The following is a 19,856-nucleotide window of genomic DNA, read 5'->3' as shown; positions in this document are numbered from 1 at the left end:
AAGCTCAGTTGTAAAGCTGGGAGTTGGTAATGTGAAATGCCCAGTGACCCCTAGGCTGCTAAGGATAGCTGAAGATTCACTGACGTCCCAGCAGGAGATCCCGGGCGTTTCATCCATCAAGCCAGTCATATTTGTTTTTCCCCACTGATTTTCAGACATTGCAAATGCAGTTTAATTTACATTGGAGCCTTTGGAGTTTGTGCAATGTTATGATGGATGACTTTGACCCCCATTCCAAAGGACGAAATCAAAGACAGCCTGTTACTAACTACAAGAACTTTTTAATACAGTTTGTTCAGATACAATGTGTCTGGTTTGAAAAGTCTAATGGCAGTGCTTCGACATTTTCCGTTTCCTTCAGAGACAGAAAGCATAATAACCTCCAAAAATAGCCAGAGAATATATCACACATGTATGAAATGGGTTCTTGCATTATGGATTTGTTTTAACCTTACGGTGCTACGTCGTGTACAGGACTGTGGAAGTGTTCAGGGATTTGAAAGTGTTCAGGGCTGTGAAAGTGAGTGTGGGTTTGCGTGCTATTTCACATTAATTCAGTTATTGACAGCTTTTTTCGTGCAGTTCCACTCAACAATTTACAGCTTGGAAATAGCTCCCTGTTCACTATAGAGTGCACACTACAGGGTGTCAGTCACTTGGTACTGAACAAGTTTTAGTGAGCAACTTTATTCTCTATTTTATATCCATGACACACTATGATTTACAATGTACAGCTTCACATCAAGGTATTGCAAACAATTCAATATTTGCTATTAAAGGGATAGTTCACCCAAAAATTCAGTCATCATTTTTCCATCCTCATGTTACAAACCTGTTTTTTTCCTGTGGCACACAAAATAAGATATTTTGAGAAACGTCTCAGTGGTCATACAATGGAAGTCAATGGGGGGCCAATGTTGTTCTGTTACCAACATTAATCAAAATACCTGCTTTTGTGTTTTGCAAAAGAAAGTCAGGTTTCTAATGACATGAGGGTGAGTAAACGATGAAAGAATGTTCATTTTTGAGTGATCTATCCCTTTAACTTTTAACTTTTTTTCCTGACAAACTAGTATGATTATGGTTAAATCATTATTGTTAGCAAATTTACTCTTCCCTAAATGTGAAAGTGAACGTGATTTCAGACACAGCATTTGTGTTTTGTAATACTGTATAATGTAATAAAGTTTCATTTTACCTCTAGACTTCCCACAGCCGAATATGCAGCAAAGCCAAACGGTTCCGTCGTAGCTGTGGATGGTTGGTCACACCTCGCTCCGCTGGGCACGTAACACTGGTTACTGCTCTTAATAATAATCCTGCTGAGGGCGGGTCCAGGACAGCTCAGAAGCGCCGTGTGATTGGTCACCTGGACGTCTTTCAGCCCAAGCCCCTCCCACCGCTGAGCGATGTACTTCACCTTGGGCACCTCTTTGAGACCAGACAAGCTGTCAAGGTACCTGAAAAGCCACAGCGAGAAAGGGACGTCAACAAATGCATCTATTTGAAGAAGACAGCTTTTAACTAAGCCGTGATGAATATGCGCGAGTCTCATTATCATTAGTGTAATTAGTACATTGTTGACTTTAGGTTAACATTTGTTTTCCTCGAAGGTATTTACATGGTCTATTGATGTGAAGCCGCAGCTAGGATCCTAGGACAGCAATGCAGAGAAGGCCTCCATAATTCATATTCTGGACAAGCTTCAGTTAATGTAACTGATGAATATGGCAGCGCTGGGAATCAATTGTCTCCCGAACAAACGGATGCACTATTAAAAAAGGATTGCCGTGAGAGAAAGTGAATTAGCAACAGACGGTTAACCATGAGAGGAAGAAGCGAAGCACGGCTAAGGTGCTCTGGCAGCTCGCCTCTGCTTATTTCCTTACCCGTCACGGCACGTGGAAGGCACAAAGAGAAACACATTGTTATCTTGTAACTTTTTAACTTTGCGAGGCCCATCAGCATGCGGACGCTCGCTCTGCGATTTTATAAGGTGGCGCAGCAGGCCTGCCCATTCTTTCAATCTTCAAAACAAAATGAATTGAAGTGTAAAAGAAAGCAGAGAGCCTCCAGAGACTATAAATCATTTGACTGCGTTTTTGTTTCTAGCCGTATGATGAATATGCGGACATTAACAACCTTGATCATTGCCACATGACATTAACAATATCCGTTACCTAAATGCATATTGTGACAGACTGTTTCTCTTCTCTAATAACAACGACATTTCTTATTACAGTATAATGCGTTTTCAGGTGAGAGAGGTTCAGCCTATTGAATTATTCGGTAGTTTATTGTCAGAACCACACGAAAAACCTGAATATTTTGCACGGCACAATTAAAATGCAGAGGAAATCAAGAGCATTGTTTTGCTCGCTTCACACTGCGCAATACAAACATTCTGCATACATTTCAGTTCTGTTTTGCATTTTTGCTTCTTTTCCACACAAATTTTCGCATTTAAACAGGGTTCGAGTGTACGAGACAACAATACATAGCTTCCCAATCAGATACCTGATGAATGGAAAAATGTCTTCCACTGGGCGAAAACAAAGACCGGTTGATTTCGACTGGATCTATCACACATTTATCATAGTCATTTAGCTGCCTCTGAACACAGACGGCTGCACGTCGAGAATCAACGTTATTGTCTGGCTCCAGTAAACTTAACCAATAAACTTCAATAGCTATTGTTCCCGAGAGACAAATCTTGAAATTCTCACTGTGCTGAAATGCACCACGTTGAGAGTTTCCTTATAGGTTCTCGAGCAGCGTACTCATCCAATAATTCAGGAGAGCAGACAAGCGGTCCGGCCCTATGTTCAGCCGGCGTGACCTGACGGAGTGTGTCCAATCCCTCGTGGCTGTGCATGGGTGCCTGGGTAATCTAATTAAAAGTGTGCTCTGCATGAGTGAAGAGGATGATTCCTGACCTCTCTCAGGTAATGCTTCTTCTCCCTCACTGCTGCTGGTGCAAGACTAAAAGTAACCCAGAATATTATTCATTGAGAAAGCGGTCCTCAAACGATTGTGTGACCGAATGAAGAGCAACCACACTGTTAAACTTTGCTGTAGTTTTGCAGCAGGTTTTCCAGTAGCTTTAACGTTAAGTCAATACATTAAAGCGTTGACTTTACAAAACAAACCAATAGAAAAAATACATCACACAAGTTTATATGTTAGAGGCCACATTTCATTGGAGAAATTATATGTTTTAGCAATTTTGGTACGCTCAAATTTGTTATTTTGCTTAAATTCAGCTAATAATATTAGCTTATTTCAACTTATTTTAACAGTTCTAATGTTTGTTGAGTTGACACTTTCAGACAATATATAGGTCTATATTTTATTTCATTTCAATTAACAGATACTTTGTAATAGTTAAAGGCTAAAATACAATACAAGACTTTTGCTCAGATTTTCAGTCTGGACTTGTTGCAGTAAGTCTGTGCCAGTCTGCAGATTTGATCAGTTAGTGTGTTTCTATCTGAAACTTTCAAAAAGTCTGCAAGTGTATGATGTCTAGTTTAAAAAACCTGTTCGGATTTTAAAAGTCTTGTAGTGTATTCCAGCCATTAGTTAACTGATTACACGTGACACAATCAGACACTGCGTAATGTATGGCGAAGTACATTACTCCATCACTCATTCACTCAATAATCTCAATACCGTGCCAGTAGGTCAAACCAGTGGACAACCAATCGACCTATTACAACAGAGATCGGAGTTGAACGCTGAAGCGAATCACTACGCGTGAAAGCTACCGGTCACAGCAAATTCGACCCCTTGTCAGGCAACCCTTGTGGAGCGTGTTACTCCAAACAACATGACCTGATGACTGATGTTTCCTCTCGAGTCTGGAGTAAAGATCAGTCACTACCTCACACAAGCCTGGATAGCTGACGCCACTGGCTGGCAAACAGAGAAGCTCCGGAAACCTCGCAGTGGCAGATTCTTAACTCGGCACCATCTGTTACTGAGACTAATATAGACATCAGGAGAGTAGCCCTGCACTCCTGTCAAGCAGCAAAAATAAGCTATTTCACACAGGAAACCTGTCAACAAAGCAACCAGATGAAGCTTCATCTCTCCAAGCTTCAGAGCAATTATCCTATCAGACTGAATATAGCGATATCAAACAACTGCATGCGCTGTAATTCTCTTTGTTAGGAAGATGCCACTGAATGACGCTTTTGTGGAAGCAATTCTTCATCTTTTTGTTGAGCAAATATGTTAGGAATGGAAGAATGAAGCCCTGGCCTCTTTAATTAAATACGGTCGATTGGAGATGACTGACAGCTGATGGATCTTGCAGGTGGTCACTTGGGTTTTGCTCGGGTGAGGCGAGTGTGCTTGACAGAGGCTGGATGGGTGGCTACTGAAGTGTGGCTGCGCTATTATGGATGATAATACCGGCGCTAGCGGGTTCAACACCAGATAAAAGCGCTCAGCTTTTTTCTCCCCCTGGGGTCCTTCAAGGGCCCGTAGTGTGATAAAGGGAAAAAGAGATCGAAGATATCTGTGGAAGCTTTCATTCCACAGAAAAGTATCTGACCTCGCCATCTTTCAGAGCGGAACATTTCCAAAGCCGTGACCTTCTTCGGTCTGTTATAGAAAAAACGTAGATGAGTTTGATTTGATCTTTGTGTTCCAGGGAAACTCAACCATCCGCTGAATTTTGCATTTGGTATATTAATTACCAAGTCATTACCACAGCTTACAAATATTTCCGCTTCACACATACAAATTCCACAAATGTCAGCTTGGAATCATCACAGGCCATGGTAATTGTTTAAACGTGTTTGCATATTTTGCAGCGTTAATTCAAAAATGGAAATGACAGGTTTCCGGCTATTTTACGTAATGAAAACACTTCGGAAAAATGCATTGCAGGAAATGTTGTTTAATGCAGATTTGTTTATTGCTTTAGATGTTCAGTACCTGTAACGGGGGTCTAAAACAGAGTGGAAAAAATATATGCAAATAGGCTTTGAAGGTTTTATAAAGCAAACGGAAAGCATGAAATTGCAATATGATGAATATGCTTTACAGAATATATAGTGTTATTTATACCTGCGGTAAGGTTAATGAACATCCAGTTAAATTGTTTTCTCATCGAAAACAAGGTGTCACAGGTCAAATTGGCTGAAAGGTTGATTAAATAATATACAATATAATATAGTATAATATATTATATTAAATAATATATAATATTATATAACATAAATATTATATAAAATATAATATTATACCATATTGCTAGGTATTCAACACATACAGTATAATATTTTAATATTTTATAAATATTATACCGCATTCAATGAAAGGGCCAATCTCTGACTTGCACAGTAAAAGAAAATCAAAACATTAAACTTTCCTTGAACTCACAGAAAAGGACGCACTTCTCTGGCAAGATGGAAGCCCACAAGAGATTCTTCCACATTTAAATCAGTAATGCAAAACATCAAGTTCGTCTGTGATTGTTTGTCCTCATTCTGAGTAAATCAATACAGAGAGGGGTAATATAAAACTTAGCTTATCATAATAAATATGACATACCTTAATGTTAATTAGTTCCTTGACTGTTTCCAAGTTACCTATTAGCTCCTTATTGGTTTCCTTGGATAACGTCACCTGTTTAAGTTTGCGCTTCAGTTAATTTATTTACATAATATACCACATATAATATACAGTATGTAAGAGATATATATTTAATATAATTAAGCCAACATATGACACACACACACACACACGCACATTAGATCCATTCTCTATACTGTTTATCCCAGCATTTCAGATGATGAAGGCAGACAGACAAAAGCATGAATTTTCCAATGCTGCTTGTTCAGAAGATGGACCTTTTTCACAAGGCTGTGATGACGCGTTTAACGGTCATCAGCAGGGGCGGACTGGCCATCTGGCATACCGGGACTTTTCCCCGGTCGGACAGGCCGTAGCAATTTCATTGAAAACACTATTGTTGAGTTTTTCTTTTGCTATTCATAATATATTTGTGGTAGTCTTCCATTCACCGCTACAGAAGTTTAAACAACTATGATGACTTCCGCTGCTGAGAAACCCGAAAAAGTGAAAAAGGTCCATTGTACCTTCGAATGGCTTTTTGATAGTTGTGTACAGTAGATCTGCACATTATGTCAGGACCGCAGAAAAATTTTAAGATAAAAAAAATTACACACATCACTTTGCTGTGTCTCGCACTACCCAGCCCTGAACAAACTCCTTTTGGCACAACTATGATGTTTTCAGTGAGACGATACTGGCCTTCGACACACATCTCACTACAACTCAAAGAACAGCCTGTACGCTGGCATCCAGACAAGCCCATGTGTGAAAGGAAGAGGAGTTTCTCTCTCGGATCTGGGGATTACTGAGCTCCTACCCTTTGGCCAAGCTTTGGCTCACAGCTTTACTTTCTCTCACCCTCTCTCTCTCTCTCTCTCGCTTACTTTTTCTAGGTTTGTCATTTGACATAGTTGCAGTTGTACTTACACTGAGAAACTTTCACAAACGCTTTTGAATCTAGTCGACTGTGTCTCGGTACAGGCGAGTAAAACAGCTTATCTGTACCATTTTGTCTCTCTGGCCGTCCGTAACACTTTAATTAGAGAACGTTTCTCTTGAGACACAGAATAGTTGTTAAATGATTCATTTTATGTTATTCTCTAGTTTTTATATTTCTTCATTAAAAGTAAAAACAAGAAACATGGTCGGATGTCTCATCAGAGTAGGAGGAGAGCGTCCACAAAATATGAACCTGTGACTAAAGCATAAATAGAGCCATCATAGATATTCTGAGAATACAAAACTCTCTTTATAAATGTTTCCTTAAATAGGGTCAAACAGCTACCTCATCTTTAAAATCACTGCCACAACGTGATCTATTACATGTCATGATATGCACTGCAGATGTTTCATCCTATGAAAAATGGAGACTAAATAATTCACAATTGCATTTTTACGCATTCCAGGCAAACATCCAGAACGTTCAGAGTCTTTTCTTAGCACAGATATCTGGCACACCTTCATCCACAATGATCAGGCCCAACAGTCCCCAGACTCCCAGCTGCAGCCATCGCCAGGAACACATGCAGATCAATAAAACAACAGTCAACCCGGTAAAACTTTTGGGGCTCTAATTACCATAATAAATCAATTGTTCATAAGCATAAACTCTCTCCACGGTGGGTCCACTCGGGGCTCTCCTGTCTCTATTCATCTTTATGAGAATGCTGTAATTGGTTTAATTCTCGAGTAACTTTTCGGAAGTTTTAATCACTAATCGCACAAAACTGTAATGAGGGGATGGAGGGTCGCAGGTGCGAAGAAAGACTGAGTCTATTTAACATGGAAAATCTATCATAAAAAGTTCAGATTGCATGATGTAACCGTAGAGCCCATGTGCATTTTCTAGCTCGGAGGAAGCTGATGGGGTGATGAGAATCCAATGTATAGACTAAAAGCGCTGTTATAAATCATTTTAACCACAAGTATTTCCTCGAGAATAAGCAGTGTGTGATCGATTGCAGAGCTAATGAGAAAAAAGTCCTTATTAATGTTATGATTATGTCTTAATTGCCGGAGCAAAATTGGAGGAAACACTGAAAATTGACTGTGGTAAGACGAGCCACGACGGTTGCATGCTGATGTTTCCATAAGCTCCGGCTGCATGTTAATGCGGGTAGATGTGAAGGAGGAGTCGTGTGCGTAAGAGTATGTTTGTGTGCGCGTGGGTGATTGATGGTCTCAAAACCATAGCCCTGGGTGTAATGCCCCGGGGACCCGGTCGTAAACACACAGCCTCAGCATAGCAATGCATCTGAGCCCCTGACATCTCCCGATATTCTCTTTTCCACCATTTCCCTCTTCTCTTCCGAGCTTAAGTGCAGGTCTCCAAAGCAAGTACACAGTCATTTTCTTCACTTTCCTGCTTCCGTAGCACATCAGCACCGAGGGCCACATTAAACACACACGTGTAACTGAGAATGCATTATGGATCAATGAATGCAAAAGGGGATTAGAGCTTTCATGAGACTATTAGCACTTCAAACGCGAAAACAGAGGAGCCACGACATGGCACGGTGTAAACAGAAAATGGCAGAGGAGATTAAAACGGCAGGTGAGGGAGAGGTGAGCGGCTTCCTGTGTGAGGGGTCACTGTTATCATCGCCTGGCACACATCGCCCGAATGAGTGATCGGTATAAAGGCTTTTGCAAAGAAATTACTGAGAGTACTTTTTAATGAACAGTGTACAAACTGGGGTTCCATGACAAATCCCACACCAGAACTATCATCGTAGATCATTCTGAAACCTCGTATCTCCATATGTTGTGATTTTTACAATCATTATTATTATTAGTCACCCTTTATGTTTGTCACTGGGTTTTACAAATATCTAACCAATAAACTGTGCTTGACAACACAGTATTTACAGTGCTGAAAACAGAGAATACGAGGTTTCGGAAGGACAGCAATGGTACGCCGTATTGCTTACCATTTCAGTTCGACACATAAATTGCAGGATACTTACATATTTATTTATACATGACATTTCACTCAAAATCCGACCAAAGAGCTCAAATGATAAATCATAAATATTATCAATATTATGCAGCGCCTATAGCCTTGTGGTTATCACTAGTGTTGTAGCCGAGACCACCTCAACCGAGACCAAGACAAGACCGAGACTTTGAGGGGCCGAGACCTAGACAAGACCAAGGCAGGCCGAGACCGAGTCAAGACCAACACTCCTGAAATTAATTTAAAAGATCCACATAACACTAAAAAGGTCATAATTACAGAATCATGCATTCTAAATGTTCTAAATGAGACCGAAACAAGACCAAGATAATAAAACCAAGACCAATCTCGAGTACACTAGCACGCCGACGTAACGAATTCACGGCGACCGAGTACGATTCCCATCTCGAGAGTCCTTTGCCGAACCCCCTCCCCTATCTCTGTCCAACACTATTCTGTCTCAACTGTCCTGTCCAAAAAGAATATAACTTTAAAAAAAGATAAAAATTATGAATATTATAATCTTATCCTTGCCAGTAGGTGGTATAAGGTAGAGACAATTTTGAACATTATTTTGATAAATAGTTGATTTTTGTTTATTTTGAAGCAGAAGACATTTACAAATTGTGACTTTAATGTAAAACGTATTTCTCAGGCAATAGCTAGAGTTACAACTCAACTAAATCTTAGATATTTATTTGATGACCATTGGTAGAAAAGTAAAAAATCTGAAAAATATGGCCTTTATATTTCATTTTCAAAAACTGACATTTTTAGGTCTGTTTGTTCCTTTCTCGTAAAAAGTTTCAATACTTTCTTTCTTTTTTGTTTCTCACACACACACAGTGAGAGAGAGAGAGAGAGAGAGAGAGAGAGAGAGAGAGAGACGGCTTCTGCACAGGGATATAGTGCGAGGGCAGCTGGAGGATGGAGAGTTCTTCAGTTGTCTCTCCCTGAGCTCACAGCTGACAGTCTTCCCATGAGCCTCAAAGTGAGGAAGTGACACTATTTAAACTCGACTGTGTTTGTGTATGCGAGTCTCAGCGGCCCTATGGTCTCTGTACGAATCATCTCTCCAAGATATAATGCAGTTAAGCTGGCAAATCTAGCGATTAGTTTTCGCTCAAAAGAACTCATTGTATCAACTCAGTACCTTGTAAACATGACTTTATTTCCAGGTGGATTACCAGAGAATCAAATAGAACTGATGATATATGGTTAGCGTGTTTGCAAACGGACTGTCGACTGTGCTGTATCATTTATGAAACAAACATTTATCTGTGAAACGGGTATTGTTATTTTAACAAAGGCATAAATAACAAGCAATGGATTCTAGTGTAAACCTCTATTAAAAGAAACAATTTCTTGATAAATGTCCAGTTGATACAGAATCTGTTTGGTATTTGCTTCATTATGTTGCAGCACCTCTATTAGTTTCAGATATTGTGTGCTAATCTCTTCATCATTTTAAAGGAACTCATTTGGCCGGGTTCGAGGCGTGCTACAATCGCTCAGAAGCCTCTGGGAACCTGTTCCAGCACTGCAGAGGATGAATCAATGCCATCATCAGGGAAGCAATTAAAACCCAGGGCTTGGAAAGGTAACCGTGCAGATGCAAAGAAATAAAGAAAACACGAGCTGGAGAGCGTTCCCAGGGTTCACAGCGTTTAGTTATGGACACAAGCTTTGTTAAAAATAAACCTTGAACGACAAAAAACGATGACAATAAAACCAGCACACATCGAAGGACCACACCGTCAAGAAAGACCTTGCTTTTTATAGTTTCTCAGCCAATGAAATAGCAGATGTGAGATAATGAGGTCATTTTTGGAGATCGAGACCACATCTACAATCTTCGCTGTTTCATCTTCTTGTGTGCATGGATATAAGCTGCCGCCCTGCGCTCTCTGGCGTAAACATGTTATTTAGATCGAAATATAGGTTGGGGGGACTCACAGAAGTTCATATGTTTTAGAGAGAGAGAGAGAGAGAGAGAGAGACGTAAGTGGGTACACAGTGTGCTCTTACACAAGCACTGCACCAACGCATGGAGTCCTTACAGAAGGTTCTGTTCTCAACAAGCGTGAAAACATCTTGCTAATACAACAAAAGCGATCGGGCGGACGTCTTGTTAAAAAGTGCCACTGAGGATGACAGATCCAACCTTATTATGACTTTTGGGCATGACCGCTTTTGCCCTGATTCTTACTAAACGTATTTTTGGGCTCATTATAAGAAGGAGAACGCTCAGTTTGGAGGGTTACCAAAAATGCTACTTTGATTAAAGAACTTGCTGAGTGCCCAACTTGTCTGTAACTGTGAATAAACATGAAACCTGCACAAACAGGACATCCATTATGTAGATCTAAGTAATGTACAGTATTCTCTGCCAATGTGTTTTCGAGTATGCTTACAACCTCTATCTCACTCGGTTGAGCAATGCTGCCCTTTCTTGACAAGATAAGGCAGAGAATACTTCCTGACTTGATGGCCCAGATAGATATTTTTGTGTGTGGCAATCGCTATCAATCTCCATAGCCCTTAAGCTATGCACACTTCAAAAGAGAACACTACATGGGGTTTGCCATTGTAGGAACATAGAGGATATTCGGGCGCTGGGGTGAAGGTTGCCTCTCTAGGAATAGGAGAACAAGCAAGATGCTCTTTTCCTCCAGGCAGGCACCTTAACAGTATCTAGAGACCCGACCGTCCACACACACGCGCACAGGCATGCACACAGAGCGAGTGGGTGAATGTCTCTGGAGTTGTGGAGAATCTATTGGCAGGTTTGCGAAAAGTCTTTTAAAAATATGACGTCTGATTTAAAGTCAGTAAAGTTTTTGTTGTGGAACACTGATCTGTATCTATAAATTACATTACATTATGGTGCGTCAAAAAAAAGAACAATTAAAAGTTTATTTGGTTTTAATTTTTCTCATTTGCTTAACATTTGCTTTTTTTGGACACAAGCTATAATATGAATGTAATGCGACATAACCAAAGTTCCACTTCTCACGCACACTCGAGCTTTCAGAGCAAAGCCAATCTACAGTAGTACTATTCCAAGGGAACACCTAAATTCTGTTATTCTGTCCACTGCAAATAGAAAGCACACCTGGATTCACTGAAACAGTCTGAAGGAAATTGATTATGCAGCTTGCAATACTTTATGCATTACCCTCAACATTTTTTTTCTGAAGTCAGCACTTCTAGTCTTCCAGGTTGCCAAAACTCAGATCACAATGCTAATTCAGGCTCGCAGGAAACAAAACCACAGGACAACTACTGTAATTCAAAAATGACAGATCCTTAATGCCCAAGTGCAAGCATTAATGCTGCTGCTCAAATGAGCCAGCATTGAAACCTCACCAGGGTTGAGGAATCTCATGTAGGCTATGTTTTACAATTGGCCTGAGAGTTGTTTGCATGTGTGAATGTGTTTTGTTGAGAGAGAGAGAGGTCACATCTCTTGTACTTCCCATGTAGCATTCTGCATCTCTAAAGGAACAGTTCACCCAAAAATACATTTTTCATCATATTTTCTTCACCCTCAAGTTGTTCCAAAATATCTTTGTTCTGATGAACACAGAGAAAGATATTTGGACGAATGCTTGTAACCAAGTAGTTCTTGGCCACCATTGACTACCATAGTAGAAAAATGACAATGGTAGTGAAAGGTGGCCCAGAACTGTTTGCTTTCCTACATTCTTCGAAATATCTTCTTTTAATACCTGTAACTTGTCACTTTTTTAACCTGTATGTGCACTGGAAGCTTCTGTCACTAAGACAAATTCCTTGTGTGTCCAAGCACACTTGGCAATAAAGATCTTTCTGATTCTGATATCTTCTTTTGTGTTCAACAGAACAAAGAAATGTATAAAGCAATTTTCCCTATGGTAGTTAATGGTGACCAAGAACTGTTTGGTTACAATCATTCTTCCAAATATCTTTCTCTGTGTTCATCAGAACAAAGACATTTCTACAGATTTGGACCTACTTGAGGATAAGTAAATGACAGAATTTTCATTCTTGGGTGAACTAAGATTTTTTTAAGACTTAAGGTTTAAGATGGGAACACCCTCAGGTCATCTGATATCACTACACTACACAGGTAGCTAAGAATCTATATCTACATGCTTTCAGATCACCAGTGCAAGTTCATCTCATTTGACTTTGTTTTAAAAAGGAAAATTCCTTTTGATAACCTTTTTAATAATAGTTTGGAAGATACAATTCACAAAACTTTTAAACCCACATCAAGATGAATATGCACCAGGAGTTTGAAACAAACATACAGAACCAAGACAAGAACAAATGTTTGTGTGCAGTAAGTGGACATTGGACATAAACCTGATATAAACTTTGTGAGAACTAGTCCTGGTCTGCTTTAGGTTGTTTTTAGCCTCGGCCTGGATTCACCACAGCGCCATCTAGTGAGATTACGTCTTAATACCCAGTGTAATAGAACCCAATACAGCACAGGAGATTCAGCAAACATATGTGACATGTGTGACATAAGTACAAACAGCACCTATTTTGAGAAAATGTCTATTCAAATGTAACACACTTTGATCACATTGTCAGTCAGGATGTATTTATTTGCCAAAGAGCTATCAGACTAAAACATCAGACTTTAACATCTGTGTATATGTGATTCTGATTATGTGATACAAATTCATTAGATTCTCAGAATGTGCCCTTGAGAGTGCTTTATATACAAAAACCATTAACATGCAGCTTTTCTCTGGAAAAAATGTAAGAGCCTTTGCAAGATGTAATTAGCAGAACCCTGCAGCTCCACAGAACTTTAATAAAGATGATTAAAATTGCACCCTACTATGAGACAAATAAACAACTTTTAAAACATACCTGAGATTCTTTTTTTTTGGAAAACAAATTCTCCAAAATCATATTAGTTTGGTCCAGGGGGCTTTTAGCTCAAACTGAAACTCAATATTACACGAGCAATTACAAAAGATGCTCATTGCCTATATAAATGCATCTTGTTGATATTTTTAAAATACAGAGAATATCTACAATACAGCTTTTAAAATATATAATATATACAGTATATAAAACATAATGCTTTGACATCAAAATGTCCTGTTGTGTGCAGATGGTATGCAGATTTCCTCCTTAAATACTTAAACAGCTAAGATTTGTGTCATGATTTTATGGGGTCTCTATATACTTCAAGAAAATCAAAAGAGATGCACACTGAGACAATACTACTTTTTTCTCAACCACATGCATTGCACATCACAACATCAACCACCAGTAAAATAAAAAACTGATGTTCAAGCTTTCTGCTCTTAATATCAGCAGTATGAGAGCATAGCGAATATGTCAAATGCATTAAATGCGTGTTGGCCCCAGTGTTGGGTGTAACTAGTTACTAAGTAATTAGTTACTGTAATTGAATGACTTTTCCCTTGAAAAAGTAAAGTAATGGATTACTCTTAATTTTTCTGTAATTTAATTACAGTTACTTCAGAAGTAATTAAACTAAATACTCTGTGTAATATATGTGTGTGTGCAATAGTGGAATTGACATCAAAATTCAAAGTCTAACTTTAAAATCCTTAATGCTTTAATGTATAACTCTCACATTTGTAATAATTTGGTCAGTTAATAAGAGAACTTCATGTAGTTTAATATTATTTATTTGAATGAATTAAATAAGCCGTTTCATGTCTATCCTTGAACCACTCAACTAATCAAGGCAGATATAGGATATAGAAAGTAATTAGTAATAAGTAACTAAATACTTTTTGGAGAGAGTAATGTGTACAGTAATCTAATTACACTATTGAATATGTAATTAGTAACTAGTAATTAATTACTTTTTCAGAGTAACTTACCCAACACTGGTTGGCCCGCACACGTTGGCTGGATGCAGTGGCTCGGCATTGGCTAATATGACAAGCCAGTGATTCGCCTGACATGTAAGTTCAATGAAAAATGGATAGATAATCTACTGGTCGCTGGAAGAGTTCCACCACTCTCCCTTGTTTTCCTCATCTGTGTGTTTACTCGGGATGACAAAACATTGAGAAGGAAAGGCTGTGTCGGGAGTGGAACACCAGTATGCTGTCTATACACTGCATTCTGTCAGCTACTTTAAATAAGAACAGTACGTAAAACAGAACGGATTGCGCAATGCTAAATATTTCAAACAGCATGCATTGCTGCAATCAGATCCTGCCGTGTGGAACAGCGGATGTCAATAAGAATAAAAATGGTTTCTGAATGTTGGTGGTGTAAATTCATATATAAATGTCCTTGTTTTTCATTTTAGGACTAGATTACTTCAGAAAAAAACATTGCAGTGAATGATCATTTGGATTATTATATCTAAAGCTCAAGTGCTCAAATTTGTTTTAGATCATTAGATGTGATGCTGTGATGCTTGGAAGCACCAGAGAACAGTCTGAGATCCTTGTGAGTCACCGTCATAAAACACTGCATGTGAAGTTTCTACCAGGCAGAGAATCTCCAGGTGCCACTACAGAGTATTCTACTGTATACTTCACAGTTTGGTAAATGGATTTGGGCATTACATGCATATATAAAATTGGCATGTGTTGCAAAGTATACTGCATACTATCACAGTACTGCAGCATGCGATTCTGGTTTACTGCATTTCTTTGGAAAAGCAATGCTAACCTTATTGAAATCTTATGAGAAATTCTTCAAGCAAAACTGGTGGGGATAGATAGTGATGATTATATTAGGTTGACCTTTGTTTCCCTTGCCGAGTGTAATTCCAGAGGGGAAACAGCCCTGAACCCGACATCTCTCCATCAGCCGGTTCGAATTTAATGCGCTTGTGAGTCATCTAAGCTGCTTCAAGCAGCTTTTCTATCACAAATACAAGAATCTGATTATTGCCATCTGAGGTCTTTGTGGTGAGACATGAGATGCTTAACTGGGGAAAATCGTTGTGTTAAGTTGTGTTAAAAAGTCTCTTTATGACAATTACTAGGCCTGTTTAGTGATGCTTACTAACGGAAAGTACTTTTGATTTTTGTAGAGTTATGGTTCTGAACAAACTAAACGTGTGATGATCGAATATAAATTAAAATATCTATGCTATAAAAGTAATAAATAACATAAACCATAAACATAAATGCAACTCTAAAATGCATTTTCATGACTCCCAAAACCAAACTAAAATAAACAAATATTTTGAATAGATGTAATAATAAATATCTAAAATAAAAATTACACCAGAAAAAAACACCAGTATTTTTATAATCACACATCAGGGAGTAAAATAAAAAAGACCCCTTTGAAAAATGTATGAAAATGACACTAAACAAATACTTAAAAAAATACTATATGAATCTAGATAAAAAGTGAAATAGATGATTCATTGCAGTTTGGAGAGATGGAGCATACAGACAGCTGTTTCAGTGTGTGTAGACCACTGTATACAGTTGATATGAGGCTATTTAAGAGATTCTGTTCAAAGCCATCTGCAGGACACCTGACTTCCACTCAGCTGTGGGCTGACCCTCCGTTCTGACCCTTGTCTGACGACTGTCAATCTTGTCAAGTTGTAACAATGTTAAAGAATAGGGGCTGTGTGGTTTGACCTGACAGCAATGAAGGCACGTGTATGTGTGTGCGTGTGTGTGTACATGGCTCTCTGTAATTGTTAAGGGTACAGTACATAGCAGAAAAAATACTGCAGTAAAATCTGCAACAATTTATCACAGATTATTTTTCATATCCAGATTTAATTAACAGACTAGATTTATAAAAATATACACAATAACACAAAAGAAACTTTCAGAGACTTTTATTTGAGGTCTATAAAATCTGTAAAGCTACTTTAGGAATATGTATTGTGAAAACTTTTTTTTAATGAAAATGTTGGTCTGTCATGATATTGTAATGTTGTAATAATACGTTACAAAATGATATGCTGTTAAATATTCTGCTATATGTGTTTTAGTCTTTTGGATTTATTATGGTGACAGTTGTGACCATGCCTGTAAAAGCCCAACTGAAGTTTTATTTTTGTGATTTACTGTTTTCTACACAAAATCATCTACATAATGTAAAGAACATTCTACAAAAATATAATAGTGATATTTTGAATATTGTCGGAGTAAGGCCATGTCCAAGATTGACATCATAGTGAAATTAAAGCTTGAAATCAAATGTTAAGGCTTGTTATCTCATAATTAGATTTTGAGACTTCAGCCTGGTTTTCACAGGCAGGGTCACAATTTTCATTACAAAATGTTACAAAGCAATTATTTAAATTGGAAAACATCTTTAAAATATACCGACTTACTAATTTCTCACTAAGTAAAAAAGGTTGTTATGAAAATACATTATACACATTATAACAGTTTTCTATTCTGCATATCAGTTTCAAACGGCACCAAACATCACTCTGATGTATAGCAATGGTCTGTCACTGCATACTGCACGCTGGCAAATGCCACACATCTCAACCAAACTTTATACCCCTAATTCACATCACACACCCACACACAGGCGAACACCTGTGTTAACAGATGTTTCACAGCACGGGAACTGGTCCAACTCCAAAAAAGTTATTTCTGAAAAACTCCACTTACAAACAGCAACATTTATTCAAGGACAATTGAATCATGCTCACTATGCAAACCACAATTACCACAAGAGTATGTCATTACAGTGGCATCCGTAAAAAACTACATCTCAGTTAGCCAATTTCACCAATAATCTCTCTTTGAGGTTTTTACAAAGCCAGAGGGTCGGGGATTCAAAACCACGTCCGTTGAATTCATACAAATAATTCATATAGCATATTTTCAGACATCTCAAGAAATTATCTTCAAGACATTTCAACAGACAAACGTCTGCGAGGGAGTGACAGAAAAAATGTCACATGGTTCCGGCTTCAGACTGGCGTTAATTTGATATGAAGGTCGTAAAAGGAGAATAGATAACTTCACAGTGTTGAAAACATTATGCTGTTATCTGGATGCTGTATCCTGTGCACTTCTCTTTATCTGAGATCTGTGGGCATGCTAAATAAAGAGGGAAGTATCCAGATGACATTGCCTCTGGGCTGATCTGGGGACGCTCTCCTTATCAGCGCACTGCATATCTGATCTCTGTTTCTGGCTGCTGGAAAACCATAGAAACAAATATTACAAAGCGAAAAAGGGAGAATGTGAGACTTTATGCTTCTTGGAGTTTTTTGGGCCTGATATTCAGCCCGTCTGTTTTAGCTTTAAGTTCAATCAATAACTCCAAGGTTACCATTGAACCTACAACACTAGGGATGCAACCCAAACCATCCACCTTAAGTCTCTTATCAAGCTAGCATACAGCCGTGTAGCATAATAATAGGGCATTTGCACTTTGCGAGGGTCACGGTGGGCGCAGCGCTGGTGGAGGCCACCGTGAATTATGGGACTTTTGTCTGCATGTGGCAAGCATTTGGAGCCTGGATTTCACCCTCCTTCTTAATAACTCCCATGACCTGGAGAGAGTCACTTTGGTAATCCTCTGATAAATCAATGTCTGTGTTAAATGTCACTGGCCTTAGAATGAGGGGGTGGGTGAGAGGATGTTAGAAAGACTTCCAGCGTTCCACAATGCCAAAATTAGCTGTAATAGATTTTTTTGGGCTGGAAAGGCTCTGGTTCGGGACCCATGCTGTGGCTCATTCTCACTGCTACATACAGTACTAAAGATAAAGTTCATTACATAAATGAGCAGTTCCCCTGCTAGGCTGGCAGCCATCAAGATATGAAGATATGAAGAGAATCAACACTGTTGTGCAAGAGATGTGAAACAATGTGATAGGATTGTCTTATGTAGTTTAATGAGAGCAGAAAGGCACAAAGGGAGTCGTTTTGGTTTTCACGGGTCGTTTGTGAATCACCACAAACATTCTGATTCATTCAAAGCAATTTTACAAATTGGTACAAATGTTCCATCGTTTTAAAACGACCTATTATTAACCAAGCCTAGCACATTCGGGCATCGTGTTTTTCCTCATGAAAAATCTTTTCTACAACACAATTGCATAAACTATTTACAAAATGTTTGGATCTTGGTGCCACCTGTACCCCTTAAATTTAAGAAAATTGATAATAATGTTATTCAAGTCACCATTGTCATGAAACAATTGCCTGTATAGGTCCAGTGTGATTGATCGTATATCATTTATCAGGTTTAAAACACTGTACCCACCGTTGTGAATCGTACAAAAAATGTACAATTATTCGAAAAACGGCATACTGAAGCCCCACCCCTAAAACTTACATCACTAGCGCGAAAGCAAATAGTAGTACGAATGAGATCGTACAAATGAGCCACCTCGTAAAATAGTCACAAATTCCAGTGAGATTGAGTTGCCCAAAACGACGAAGTCAAGATTTGTCCTCCTAAAGATCATATAAGGTAAAGCGAACAAATGCTTGAGAACATTGTAGACCATTATTATTTCACAGCCATCTATAATTGAGAAAAGATGAAACACGGCACAGAAAAAGAGCAGCTACGAAGCATAATTCAACTGTCTATTTCAGTTTAACTTCACCTTAAGCAGAGGGAGAGCCCAGCATCCTATTTTCCTGGCACTGACAATGGGAAGAGGTTACAGAGCCACTTATTAGATGGCTGTTGCGCCGCACAGTTATTAATATTGATTTCCTCCTCAGGGAATATCAATTCTGTTCAGTGCTGCTGCATGCATATCCTAATGATGGGACTTAGCCTTCAAAGAAAATCCCACTGCAGATTCAGCAAACCGCAGGGACGCTTGGAACCAGAGCTGTGAGGAGCCATACTCTTATATAAACAACATAATGTTGCAGCCAAATCGTCCAGCATAATACACGTTCGCATCGGTTTTGACAAATCCACGCCGGCCATATCTGCGTGTTCTCTTATTGCATTTCCTCTTCACTCGCAATCATTCGCAGCAGCAAACATGCAATTATTGATACTTCTGTCACACAGTAATAGCATTGTTCTGTCTCCAGAATGGAACATGTTGACACCCAATTGTATCATTATTCAATTCCCATGGTGTTTCCCGACAGAAGCAATGCAGGCAGCAGCAATTCTTAAAGTTGGGCGCAATATTCCTAGGACGGTATGCCGTGCTATTTATTCAAAAGCATTCAATCATAATGTCACGGGAATGCGTTATTTCTCGAGGTTTGCAGTCTGCGTTACAATGAGAGGTATTTCATATTTTCCTTACAGATGAGGACACTTTATCTCACTTTATGAAAGTCGTTCTGAGGGGAGAATTTTATCACATCGTGGAAAGGTGATAACTGCTCCGGGGAGGCTC

The 19,856-nt window shown here is 38.8% G+C and overlaps 1 protein-coding gene across 7 annotated transcripts in view; it reads right to left on the bottom strand.

Annotated features, from left to right (window-relative positions):
• The window catches only part of LOC130571242 (inactive N-acetylated-alpha-linked acidic dipeptidase-like protein 2), a 218,607-nt gene that overhangs the window by 110,574 nt on the left and 88,177 nt on the right, over positions 1 to 19,856 (bottom strand). For all 7 annotated transcript variants that reach the window (XM_057362095.1, XM_057362090.1, XM_057362091.1 and 4 more), the window contains one exon: positions 1,199 to 1,460. In XM_057362095.1, coding sequence (XP_057218078.1) covers positions 1,199 to 1,460 — 262 coding nt within the window. The remainder of the gene's footprint in view (positions 1 to 1,198; positions 1,461 to 19,856) is intronic.

This window comes from Triplophysa rosa, linkage group LG20, assembly GCF_024868665.1.
Source record: "Triplophysa rosa linkage group LG20, Trosa_1v2, whole genome shotgun sequence".
In the NCBI taxonomy this organism is placed as follows: Eukaryota; Metazoa; Chordata; class Actinopteri; order Cypriniformes; family Nemacheilidae; genus Triplophysa; species Triplophysa rosa.
This window is presented reverse-complemented; position numbering and strand designations above follow the sequence as displayed.